Here is a 13,106-nt window from a genome sequence, read left to right as displayed (position 1 = left end):
TTCCCACCTGTGCCGCTGGGGGCCAAGCACACCTGGGGCCACCACAGGCTCTGCCACCCCTGGGCGATGGGCCCTGACCTGGGAGTTCGTGGGGCCCCAGACCCAGAAGCAGCCATCAGACCCTCTGACAGATGTGCTGGGTACAGACTGAGTGAGTGCCTGGTACTGCCCTGAGTGCTGGGGAGGAGGCAGGCGACCCTGCAACCCCAGACCTGGCCAAGCACACTCCCCTGGCACGCCTGCCACCAGACAGTCCTGCAGACTCAGTCATCCCCTCTCCTCAGCCCCGGAGTGGCCCGGGTCCTGCATCTGCGGCTGGTGGGCAGGACCAGCCTCCTCCCTGCTTCCCCATCTTCCACCTCATTGCCCAGAAGGGTCTTTGTAAAGCTCTGCTGAAGCCACTCCTCCCTGCCCTGGGGTCCCCAGACCTGAGATCACTGCCTCTGGCACCGCCCCCACCTCATCTTCCCCTGCCCCAGCCCACTCTAACCTGCTGCTCCCCACTTCTGATGCCCAGTCGCCACATCCTCTTCACACCTCCAGGCCTTTGCCCACGTCTGTCCCTTTCCCAGGAACCCACCTTCCTTCCCTCCAGCAGGTCCTTCAGGGCCAAGGTCAGAGGCTGCCTTCCTTGAGATGTCTTCCCCAGACCGCCCTCGACCAGGAGCTTAGAGCTCCTGCTGTGGGTCCCACAGGGCTTTGCGTAAACGACACTGGAAGGGAGGGAGGCAGGGGCTTTCCTTTCCAGCCACACCTGCACACCCGGCCAGCCCTGATCACCCACCCATGGGGGCTGCCATCACTCTGTGGGCATGAAGGGAAAGTTCAGGGTGGTGGTGGGGCCAGCAGGAAGGGGAGGAGGGAGGAGGAGGATCTGGGGAAGCATCCAGACCTACCACCCAGATGGGGAAACTGAGACCCAAAGAAGTGGAGGGATGCCTCAAGGTTGCCGCAAGCCCATAGCTGAGGCAGCAACAGGGCCTGGGCATCTGGGACCACACTCACGCTGACCCAACAACGCTGGCCAGGCTGGTCTCAGAGCTCCCGGCTCAGGGACCGAAGCAGGACAAGGCCCAGAACAGAAGGTCTCTGGGCTTCCCGTACCCACAGGAGAGCTGCACCTCTGGTCCCAAAGCTAACCTTGGAGGCAGCCCCTGCAACCTTGAGACCCTCGCTCAGGGCCCCGGGGACTCCTGGTCAATACACAGTTCTAAGCAACTGGAGGCATTGGTTTCTGCCTGGAGAGGACAGGCGGGAAACGGGACAGGCAACAGGGCTCACCCAAGGCTGAAAACTCGCCTTGGTAAGACACCATGACAAGTGGCATGGACCCGACAGCCAGGAGGCCCCAGGCTCAAATCTGGGCTCAGCTGCTTGACCTGGGTGAGTGACTCTGCACCCTGACCTTGTCTTCCTCACTCCACCACCTAGCACGGCAGACAGGCCTCTCCTAGCTCCCCTTCTCTGGGAGCCCGAGGGGGACACAGATCCCCAAGCAGACCCTGGGCACTGTGCACACGTCAGTCCTGCCAGGGAGGGCCTTCTCGGGGAACCCAAGTCCTCCAGAAGTGGGAATGCCTCATCCTGTGTTCCCTAAGCGGGGGTCTGCGGGGCAGGCAGTGCACTCTGGAGGACTTCCCATTGGAAGGGGCTTTGCCATCTGTCTCACCGCTTGGGACTGCACAGGCCTAAGTCTCAGCTCTGGACACCTCCTCACCCTGGCCACAGCAATACCCACTGCGCGGAGGCCGGCTGAGACACCACCAGTCCTTGTGGCCGGGCTCGCTCCCTCCAGGGGGCCTGGTCCATTCAAAGCTCCAACTGGGTACGGAAGGCTTGGAGCAGGGATCACAGTGCGGGAGGGTTCCAGAAAGCGATGGAGGCCCGCAGGGGTCATGGGGTGGGACTCCAGGGCATGCTCACTCAGGCTCTTCTCCGTTACTGCTGACACCCAGTGAGCTGCTCTGCGGGTGGGTGACTTCCTCCCAGGCCCATCTCCCGGCACCTGCAGGCTTCACATACTAAATCTGCAAAGGCCACTTGGGGGAGTAGGACATTAGTGTCGTCTGCACACAGCCTCAGACCCAGCCTCGTAGCAGCCCCAGCACCTCAGCTGCCACCTGCTCCAGCCTGGGGATGGAGGAAGTGTTGATGGCCCTGTGCCAAGCCTCACCTGCCACTCTACCACTGAGACTGTGGGATGGCCTCAGTGGAAAGGCCAACCACTCCACTGGCTGCTTGCACAGAGAAACTGTGAGCGCGGCTTCTCTGCCCAGGCAGGGACCCTCCCCAGCATCCCCGGCCCTCACTCCTACTGCATCTGCTTGTATGCCTCTGGGGCTGGAGAACTCACTGCCTCTCTGCCAACAGCGGAACTGACCCAAGCCTCAGGACCCACCTTCAGAGGATGAGAATGCCCTGGGTGAGGAGCAGGGATGGGGGAGGGGCCCCAGGAGGGCTGAGTGGGAAGACAAGGAAGGGAGGAGGGAGCGCACCTGTACCCACCCCCACCCTGCCGGCCAGCCTGAGGTGAGGCCCCCAGCCCCGCGCCAGGGACGGAGGACAAACGGTGGTTTTGTCCTTGGCCAGCGGGCGGCCCGCACCACACAATGACCCTTTCATCAGGCTGAAGGAGCCCTGGGCCGGGGTTTCATCTGACAAGGGAGGGCGCCTGGCCTCCTGTCCCTTTGGGAGGGGAGCTGAGCCCCATCTGAGCTGGACCCAGGGCCGTGTAGGGCGGCAGCCTTAGGAGCCTGCTATAGCCGCTCCATCTGCCCGGGATGACAGGGAGCGGTGTGAGCAGTGAGGGCTCGAGCTTCTGCTGCATGTGGCTCTCAGTTCCAGGGGCTCTGCACCCTGGCCCTGGGCTGATGGCCTGGATGCCCACAACTGAGCCCTCTACCTCAACCAACACCGCCACACCCCAGAGTCTGTCAGGGTGCTCCGAGAACAGAGCCTTGGTCCACACCCAAGCAGGGTCCCTGGGTTCCCCACAGGCATCCACCTGCCCTGCCAGGGTGACTCAAGGCTCCAGGTGGGTGGGAGGGGAAGGGACGGGAGTGTGACTTGCTTGGCCATTGTCCCCAGAGGAGCTCACGGAAGTGTGTGAATGAGGGAACGATAATGTGCTGTTGGCGCCTCAAAAATCACCAACTTCATGATCATCACCTCGCCTCCCATCAGCACCTCCAACCACTGGCTGGAGCCTGAGGCCCTGGGAGACCCCGATTCCTCTCCCTGTGGGACTGCATAGGCGGAACTTCCCTTCAGAAGCAGTGCTGGCACCACGTGAGGAGCTGGAACTAGGAAGGCTGAACCCCTGGGCTCCAAGGTGACCTTGGGAAACAGCGTCTTCTCTGGATCCTGGCATCCCATTGATCCACCTCAGCAAGATGCTCTGAGGCTCCCTGGAGTGGAACCCCTGGTGAATGTGTTTGACAGTATTGTTCCCTCGTCTAGGGGTCTCTTTCACGTGCCTGTTTCGTCTGGCCAACTCCTATCCATCCTTCAAAACCCTGTCTGAGAGTCATCTCCTCTGGAAGCCCTCTGAGATGCCCTAGGGGGTCCATCACTCCTTCCTGAATGAACACAGCCACTGGGCCTCCCTCTGTGCTGCCTGTGGCCAACCTCCCTATTCCTGATAGCTGAGAATGGCCAGTCTCCCGTGCACTGACCGCACCAGACATCAAGCTAGAGCTTCCCACAGCCACCCAGTGAGGTTTGTGCTCCCATCATCTGCACTGGAGAGGGAAGAGCTGGGCCTGGGGACACAGCCAGGCAGTGAGGGCCCTGTGGAGTCAGGATGAGGACCCAGATCTGAGTCACTATCATGCCCCTTGCCTTCACGAAGACTCAAGGGAAACCGTATTAGAAAATGGCACATTATCCTACAGGCCTCTGCACACAACTGTGGCACCCAGTGCCATCCCAGCACCTCCTGTCCTCCCTCCGCAGACAGACAGTCCACGATGCACATTCTCCCCTTTAGCCAATGGTTGGTGGGTCTCGTCCACATGATGATGAGTTCTGGGGAGTTTCTTGTGATTAGGGGGTCTCCACTTGTCCACTCCAGTGGAGGGTCCCCAGATGAGATCTCACCAGATTTCCCAGCTCGAATTCCACATGTACTCCCTCTCTGGAACGTTCTACACTTTCAAGTTCCAACTACACATGGCCTGGTCTGAGCCTTGGGGGAGGGATCACCATCCCAAGTGACCCATGAGGAGACTGAGGCCCAGAGAAGTCCATGGACCTGCTCAGGGCACACAGCAGAGCCCCTCCCAGACTTGGATAGACGCAGACCCTCCAGGCTGAGAGTTGCCCTTCCCCCAAGGGCAACCTTAACACGCCTGAGCCAAGGGGCGCATCCTGTCCCCACACAGGCCATGGTACCATGGGACTGGGCCTGGTTCATCTCCTCCCCACCGAGGGTCATGGCCACAGCACTTCTGGGACTGTGGCTGGCACCGCTGACAAAGCCGGGAAGAGGCCTGGCCTGGCAGGGCAGCGGTAAGCGCCCCCCCATCCTACCACAGCCAGGTGGTCGGTGAGTAACCGCCCCGTCACCCATGACTCACTTGGCTCCCCAGAGCAGGCGGTCACCATGAGAGGCTCCTACCGGAAGACCTGGGGGGGTCGTCAGAGCCAACCCCCACATCTGGGAGAGGAAGGCTGAGACCGGAAGAGACCTGCCTGGGACAGAAGCTGAGCCTGGTCCTGGTCAAGGCCTCAGCCAGGCCCCCGTTCCAGCTGACCCAACACCACAAGCCTTCCTCTTGGCCTGCGGTCCCCCACCTGCCCTCCCTTGGGCCCTGACTGATCCCCGCTGGCCCTGGGAGCTCCTGCACTGACAACAGAGCTCTGCACAGAGAAGGTGAGGGCTGGCCAGAGCCGCCTAGCACCGCTGCAAGTCAGCATTGTAGCAGGGGCGCAGGGCGCTTCCAGGCCAACACACCCGTCCAACCTGATCAGCGGCAGGGGCCCAGGCATGCGTCTGGGATTTGGTGTGCACAGACCACAGCCCAGGACGGGGAGCTAGGGGAGCAGCCCAGATGAAAGGAGGAGGATCAGCTGTCGGCCAGTGTCTGAGATCCCACCAATGGGATCTGGAAAGTTCCTGAAAGTTCTCTGGAGCAGAATGAAGCCTCCACCCAGCGACCCTCCTAGCCCAGGCATCCTCAGATCCAAAGGCCAATGCCATCAAGTGTGCCTGCAGTGCTGAGGGTGGGCTGACACTGACCCCCACCTCTCACAGCTCTCCAAGGACTTGCATCCTGGCTGCCTCCCCCAAGTGCAGCCATTGGGTCGGAAACACCGAAACCAAGGTCTTCTCCCTTTGCATGCTTTCATTCAAATTGAACTGCGCAGGCCCTACTCCCACCTAGGGTCAGCCTTGTGCCCACCAAACAAACGGGGCAGGGGAAACCTGAGACCCGCCCCCCCTCGCTCCTGGAACGTGTCTGGGTTCCTCTCTGCTTGGGGAAGGCTGGCGTCAGCGTTTTCCTCCCTGTGGCGCAGGAGCTGCTGAGGGCAAGTCAGCGATGCAGCCTGCCTTCCTGTCCCCCACGACCCAGGCCGGACCCCAGCACTGGCCCAGGGATGTCTGGAAAAGCTGTTTCCTTAGGAGAATTTCTGCCAACACAGCTGGCAGTGCACACTCCAGGAACAAGCCTGGCGGCTGTAGTCATTGCAGGCCCAGATGAGGAGGACAGCCCTGAGATAAACCTGGGGTCTGCAGAGGTACACTGGGCACCACCTTGCCCCAGAGGCCCCTCACTGCTGCCTTGGCATCAACTCCCACCAGGCTTCTGGGGCCCCTGTGCACCTCCCTCTCTCAGACCCTTACGCCAACCCTCCAATCCCCCCTTCCCTCGCCCCCACCTCCGCAGGACTCCTGGTTTCCCACCCCGGACACCTCTCCATGAACACCGAACCTTAGCCAGCCAGCTCCAAAAATGATTTCCCAAGCACCAGAGCTGCCAATTCTCTAGCAAGGCTTAAGGCTGAAATGCCAGGATTCTGGGGAGGAGGAGGCTTCCTGACCTCCAACCGCCAGAGGCTGAAATTCCAAGGCCCCCTGTTGATGCAGTTCCTGGGAAGGACACCAGAAGCAGGACCCAGGGACCCTGGCACTTTGATAGCCTGGGTCCCCACTGCTCAGGCGGTCCCCACCCGCATGCGCCCTGCTACCCCGCCCCCCTCAGGCGATGCCTCCGCAGCCGGGGCTGCCCGCCGGGCCTGGAGCGCTCTCTGTGCCCGGACCTTGTAATTATGTCCCACAGCCCGGGAAACCGCGGGCCTCGCAGCATCTGGCTGCGGTTGCGAACTTTTGTTTCAAGATGCGCGACTATTTATAGAAGGAAAACTGGTAGGATAGTAATTTCCTAGGAGCAAGAGGAGAAATTGGCTGCGTCTTTATTAAATGGGGGTGGGGGCGCGGCGCTGTATTAGGACTGCGACCGCATGGGGGGAGGGGGTGGCGCAGGGAGCGGGAAGGCAGCGGCTGCCCCCTCTGGCCGCGTCAGGCGACCCCGGACGTGGCCCGCGTGTAAAGGACGGGGAGGGGGAAGGGAAGAGAAGGAGAGGGAGAGCAGGCGCTGAGGTTTAATCAGTAGCATCCAGCTTAAATTCCCCCAAACGGCGGTTCCATAAATCAAACTTCTTTTTGAGTCAGAGGCCAGAGCATATGAGTCCCATTAGGAATCGAGCGAAGCCACCACTGCGCCCCCCCTGGGCTCACTGGGCTGGACTCGGCCCTGCCCGGAGCTTCTCAGAGCCCAGTGGGCTCTGCCCTGCTGGACGCACACAGGAGGACCCACGCTCCGTGCTCTCCCTCGGCCGAGACACCTGGGCGAACGCGGTCGCCAGCGCGCAAAGCGCGTCCACCTCGCCCCTAGGTGAGGACACTCACCCAGTGCTGCAGGAAGGCGCAAGAAGCCGCAGCGACTTCGGGGTGCAGTGCGGTCGCTGTCCGGTGGAGCGTGGCGTGCACGTGCGTGCCGGTGTTTGCACGAGGGAGCCGGTGTGTGCGTGCGGCTATCCCAAGTGTGGCATGGTCTTGCGCGCCGCGTGGGCTAATATGGGGAGGGGTCCTCCACTGGTCCAGGACTCTGCTGGGACGCGCAGGGATTCGCGGCACCGCCTGCTGCCCGCGAGCCCTCGCGCTGGGCGTGCACAGCCTGCTCTACTCCGGCAGTCGAGCTGCTCTCAGGCCATCCTTTCTTTGACCCCAGAGCCAGGACTTCTCACTGACGTCGCTGGCCGCCAAGTGCTCCACCTCGGCAGCTTACGCTAGCGAGGCGACCTAAAGTCCCGGCTCCCGCGCGCGATGGTCACCCGGTGCCCCGCCCAGGGGCCTCGCTGCCGCGTTCCCTGCCCACCCTGTTCCAGCGCTGGAGGCCCGAGGGGAGCCCACCCGCCCACCCCGCACGCCGCCCGCGGCACTCACAGGTAGCTGCCGCTGGACAGGAGGAGAAAGATCTGCGGGCAATAGACGGAGACGAGCGCGCTGCGCGGCGACAGTAGGAGCATGGTGGGCCGGCGCGCCTGGCGGGGCTGGGCAGGCTCCACGGGCAGGGCGCCTGGGCCAGCTGAGGCCGGGGTCCCCGCAGAGCTCCCCGATGCAGGGCGGCGGCGCCAGGCGCTAGGGGCTGGGTCTCGTGGACCCGGGCGCAGTTGTCGCCCGTGCCCCGCCGCCAGGGCCGTGCATGGCGCTGGATCTGGGGCAGCGGCGGGAGCTGGGGCTGGAGTGCGGGGCGGGGACCCGGCCGAGGGCAGCGGGCGCGCCTTGGCTGCGGTCTGGACCTCCGTCCGTCTGTCGGTGCAAACCGGCTCTGTCGCTCGCACTGGCTCACGTCTCCAAGTCTCCCGAGGCGCGCAGCTGCCATTGGACGGGCAGTCCCTACATCCGCCTCCTCCCCCGGCGGGTTTTTTTAAAGGGGAGGCTGACCGGAGCGTGCGGTGGGAGCCGCCTCCAGGGCTTGCCCAAGTTGCCTTGGCCGGGACACCCGCACCCCCATCTTTAGGGAGCCACACAGCTCTGGCCTGGCTCCGGAAGGTGCACCTGGGGGCGGCTCCGCGGGGGAACTGCGCGGAGGTGTGTGCTTGGGGGCTGTGCTCAGCAACGTATGCGCGTGTGTGCATGCATGTACCTGCATGTGCCTGCGTGTGCCTGCAGGAGCATGGGCGGTCTGTGAGGACAGGTGTGTGTGCATAGATGCACTGAGTGTCCTGAGCCTCTGCCCCCGTGTGCCCTGGGTCTAGTGAGGCTGGCTGTGGGTCGCACACAGGCACTGCCATGGTTAACCAAGCCCAGCCTTGAGCTGATGCTGAGACTGCAGGACCCTGCCTGGGCACCTCTTTGGAGAGGCCGCCAGTGGGAAGGCATCGCCGGCAGGTGCTGCTCTCCTCACACAGAGGCGTCCCCACTCTGGCTTCCCCACCCCGGTTGGCGGGGATGGGTTTGGGGAGAAGTAGACCTACAAGGACATTCTCCCTCTTAGAGTTCGTTTTATTTATTTATTTTTAAGCCCGGAAACATAGGTCTAGTGTCCCACCTCCTGTTGTTAGCCAGTCCTGGTTCCACTTGACCATCCCTCTACATCTGAATCGCAGTGCAAAGCAGGAAGAAGGCAAGACAAGCGAGGGCTGGGTGGTCTGGCCCGTTGTCCTGAGGAAGAGGATTTTCTTTTTTTTTTTTTTTTTTTTTTTTTTTGAGACGGAGTCTCACGCTGTTGCCCAGGCTGGAGTGCAGTGGCGCGATCTCGGCTCACTGCAAGCTCCGCCTCCCAGGTTCCCGCCATTCTCCTGCCTCAGCCTCCTGAGTAGCTGGGACTACAGGTGCCCGCCACGGCGCCCGGCCAATTTTTTGTATTTTTAGTAGAGACGGGGTTTCACTGTGGTCTCGATCTCCTGACCTTGTGATCCGCCCGCCTCGGCCTCCCAAAGTGCTGGGATTACAGGCTTAAGCCACCGCGCCCAGCCAGGAAGAGGATTTTCTAACTTCTAGACCTGGTATGGAGGCTCATCACCCAGGAGAAAGCAGCCACTTCCTCCATCTTCATCCCTCCCAGTCCAGGGCTCTCAGGCCCCTCTGCTTCTGGCCCCAAAGGCAGGGATAGGCTTGCAACGGGGCTTGTCCTAGAACTGCAGTGACTCCAGTTCCAGTGAGCAGAGGGTGTCCAGACTTCAGACGGGCTCCTCTGAGCTCTGCTTTGGCCTCCTCCGGGGCTGGAGGTGAAGGCCGCTCAGTCCAAAAAGGGCCCTGGGTGAGGAACTGTGACTCCCTGAAGCCATCAGGTTTTCAAATTGCTCCAAATCCCAGGTGCATCTGTTCTTAGGGCCGTGACCCCTAAGGGGATTGTGAGGGCTGAGTTCTGGTTCCTGCTGGTACTGGATTCCTCCAGAGGTTGTACCTGTGAGTTGCACCAGGCTTAGGGGCACATGTGTGTGATGGCCGCACGTGCCCAGGTGGCCCCCTGTGTAATGAAACACAGGCAGCAGGCAGGGGAGTGATCCTGGAATATCCCCCCCATGCATATACAACCTCTGATCTTTGGTCAGAACTTTATGACCCTGAAAATCCCAACTCCTGAGATGCAGACGCCCTGGAATACACCATCTGGAGAAGTCCCCAGGGTGTCAGTCCCGGTGACATCATAGTCATTAACAATAAGAAAGATTCTCCTGGTGTCTACAGGTGTTCATTGGGACACATATCTCCACCACCCGCAGGGCAAAGGCCCCCAGGACTAACACAGGCAGCATGAAGTGAAGGGGGTGTTGTGACCCCATATTTTGGATGAAGAAAGGGAGGCTGAGGTTAAAGGGCTCACTCAAGGCCACAGGCTAGGAGTGACAAGAGGACAGAACACACAGCCCATTGGTCCCAGACTCCCAAACCTCCTCCTTAATGTAATGGGCTTCCAGGTCATTTAACCCCTTAGGATACACCTGGGCCCAGCTTCCCCCTTCGACCTCTGCATGTAGCCAAGATGGCTCGCCAAGAAAGCAGGGCCCTTCTCTCCAAGCCTGGGAGCAGGGGCTGAGCCTTGAGGGAGGGATTGGCTCTCCTTCCCTTAGCAGATCCCAGGGTAGATCTCTGGCTTTCCTGCTTGCCATTCCACAGGGTGTTGGGAGGTCACATTGTGGAAATCCTGGAGGTGAGGAGCGTGTGTTTTAGATTGGCACACCAGGGGGAGGAGTTTCCCCTCCAGGGGTCCTGGGTGGGACCTGAGGGCAGAGCCAGGGCCACACAGAAGGAAGCTCAGCCACTGCCTGGCTCTTACCCCCGCCCCCAGAGGGAGGCTGACACAGGTGCCTGGGGCTCAGGCTGGGCTACAGGGAGGCCTGGTGGGGTCTTGCTCACTCAGACCCCTCTCAGACACTGGCCACCATCCTGTTCAGGATGGCCAGAGCTGCAATCCCTGTTTACAGAAGGGACCAGGAGGCTTGGGAAGAGCACACAAACCTCAAGCCCTGGAAGCAGCCCCGGGAGCAGAGCTGGGGTGGACCCTCGGCTCCTGCTGCTGCCTAAGGGGGTTCCTAGAGCTCTTCCCACCGGCTCACTCGTGGGAGTTAGGGCTGCTTTCTGATGACTGATTCAGAAGAATGGACACTAGGAAAAGCGGCCTGCGGCGGGAGGGGGGAGGGGCGGGGGCCACAACCAACTGCAGTTCCAGCTCTGTCACTGAATCCTGAGGACAGTGACTTAGGTCCTGTGCCCAGTTTCCTAATCCTTGAAGCCGAGACAGTAAAAGCGCCTAACCCTAGGGGTGCCAGGAGGGGAAAGGCCTCAGCGCTGAGAATCAGGCTGCAGGGACAAAGCCTCATTAAGGGTTGCCATCACTTTGAGGGGCCCAGCGGGAGTCATTGCAGGACTGCTGGAGATGCAGGAAAAGAGCAGCCTGCCCACTCCACCCCCAGCCCAGCAGGCTCAATGCCCCGCACCCCTCACCTCCATAAACAAACACCCTGGGACACAGCCTACCCACAGACCTATGATAACCGGGGCTACTGGCTACCGGCAGCCGCAGGCACGCCCGCCCAGACCCGCAGGGCTCAGGCTAGGACGGGGGCTTCCATTCCTGCCTCTGAGGCCACTGGCTTTAGTCTCTGCAGGCCTTGGGCCTCACTTTCTCCACCTGTGAAATGGCGGAGTAGAGATGGGATGGAGGGTGATGGAGAGACGATTTCCAGCGCCTTCTTCCACCTCTCCGCCTGGTAGCCCGAGTCTCCCCGCAGTGGTACCGGGACCTGCACTTCCCGCGGGTCTGTTCACAGCCTTGCCCGTGGCCTGGACGGGGCTTGCCTCGGGGCAGCGGGCGGCGCACAGTAGGCGTGCAGGGCGCGGCGGGGCGCGGGTCCCCGCAGGTGCGATAAGCGCGGGGCAGGCAACTGGCGGTGGGCGCCCCCGGCGAGGTGCACCGCACCCCCTCTCCGTCATGCCGTTTCTCCACCCCCACTTCGAGCGAGGCCGAGACAGATTCTGTCTAAAGGAGATCGCGGCTCAACAGGTAAGGACTCGGCTGGGTTCAGGAATGTGGAAATACGACTCGGAGCAGCTACCGCAGAGAGCAGCTAGCGCGGCTCGCCGGGCGCCCGCCCGCCGGGCCGCGCCAGGGGGAGCGCGGCGAGAGGGGGCCGGGCCCAGGGCCCAGGGCCCCGGGCGGGCGGGGCGCAGGCCCCGGACCGAGCCCGAGGCGGCCCGGCAGGCCCCACGGCCCATCCCGAGCCAGCCGGACGAGTTGTCAAGGTAATTTCAACACGTCTGGGTGATGGATAGAGACGAAGGGCCGCGGCGGGTGCCCCGGCCTGCGCGCTCGCGGCCGGGTGCGCGCCCCCCCGCCCTCCCGGGCCTCCCCAGGCGCCGGACGCCCCCCGACCCCGCCCCGGCGCACCCTCCAGGCGGCGAGCGCTCGGCCCGGGCTCGGCGCCCAGCGCAGCCCGGGGGAGGGAAGGCGCGTCCCACCCCCGGGGCCTGGAGCCCAAACAGGTGAAAGTACGCGCCGGGCACGCTCGCCGCTACCCGCGAGCCCGGCCGGGCCGCCCGCGCGCCCCGCTCTCTCTCCTCCCGCGCTGGGCTCAGCGCCCCTCGGGAGCTCAGGGGGCTGGGCTGCGTCTCTGCTGGCGTGGGGCGAGGGTCTGACACACGGGCCAGCGCCGGAGCCCAGAGAACTGCCGTGGCCCCCTCCCGTCCCCACGTCCCCGTGGGGACGCCCTGGAGGCAGCCCCTTCGTGCTGTCTTGGCCCCCGGCTGCCGCCCCCGCCCACGGGATACTCACCCGAGCTTCACGTACAGGACGCCAAAGCAGAGAAACACGTAGAAAATCCACTTGCGAAAGTTTCTGTGCATGATCCAGGGAGGGGGGCTGCGCCATAGACAGCGGCGGCCGGAGGGGACGCGCGGGCCCGGCAGGGCCGGGCAGGGGCCAGGGGGCTGCGGGCAGAGCGCGCTCAGCCGGCGCTGCGGCTCGGGCGGCCGGCGACGCGCGGGCACTCGGCGCGCACTGCCACCATGGTGAGCCCGGGATGCCGCCGCCGCCGCGTGCACCCGGGGAAATGACCCAGGCTGGGGGCCGCGACCTCGAAGCCCGGTTGAGCGACCGTGGGCCTCTGCAAGCGCGGGCCGGGGGCCCGGGCGCGGCTGGCAGGCGGGTGCAGCCTCCACTGGGCGCAGCCGCCTGAGGCCGTGCGCGCCTCGCCGAGCGCAGCGACGGCCAATGTGTCCGCACTTGTCGGCCTCCCCAGGTGACTCGCGGCCCCGGCAAGCGAGCCGCGAGCGAGCGAGCGCGCCCCAGGTAGGAGGATCCGCCTCCCGCCCGCCCTCCTCGCTCGCAGCGCTCTCTCTCCCTCGCTCCCTGGCTCTCCCCTCCCTTTTCTCCTCCCTCCCCCGTGACACACAAACGCATCTACCCCCTGGGCCCCCCCTCCCCAGGCCAGCTCCCTTCCGATTGCCCTCCGGGGACTGGGCGGGGGAAGCGGGCTTGGGTGACGGGTGGTGGGGGTGTGGGGAGGGTGCGGCTCGGAAGAGACACCTGCGCTCCTCCGCGCACGCGGGGGTAGGGGCGGGGGTACAGGTGGGGGCGGGAAACGACCGGTACAGGTCG

General features: G+C 63.5%; 1 protein-coding gene across 2 annotated transcripts in view; it reads right to left on the bottom strand.

Annotated features, from left to right (window-relative positions):
- The window catches only part of WNT7B (Wnt family member 7B), a 56,872-nt gene extending 44,158 nt beyond the window's left edge, over nucleotides 1-12,714 (bottom strand). Inside the window, exon 1 of one of the 2 annotated variants that reach the window (XM_050806002.1) lies at nucleotides 12,282-12,714. In XM_050806002.1, coding sequence (XP_050661959.1) covers nucleotides 12,282-12,352 — 71 coding nt within the window. In that variant the 5' untranslated portion in view covers nucleotides 12,353-12,714. Of the gene's footprint in view, nucleotides 1-7,447; nucleotides 7,652-12,281 lie in introns of those variants that run through there. The other variant, XM_050806001.1, reaches the window with a different exon arrangement.
- Between the last annotated feature and the right edge of the window lie 392 nt (nucleotides 12,715-13,106).

The sequence above is a fragment of the Macaca thibetana genome, chromosome 10 (genome assembly GCF_024542745.1).
Source record: "Macaca thibetana thibetana isolate TM-01 chromosome 10, ASM2454274v1, whole genome shotgun sequence".
NCBI lineage: Eukaryota > Metazoa > Chordata > Mammalia > Primates > Cercopithecidae > Macaca > Macaca thibetana.
The sequence above is the reverse complement of the archived record's forward strand: the minus strand, read 5'-3'. Positions and strand labels throughout refer to the sequence as shown.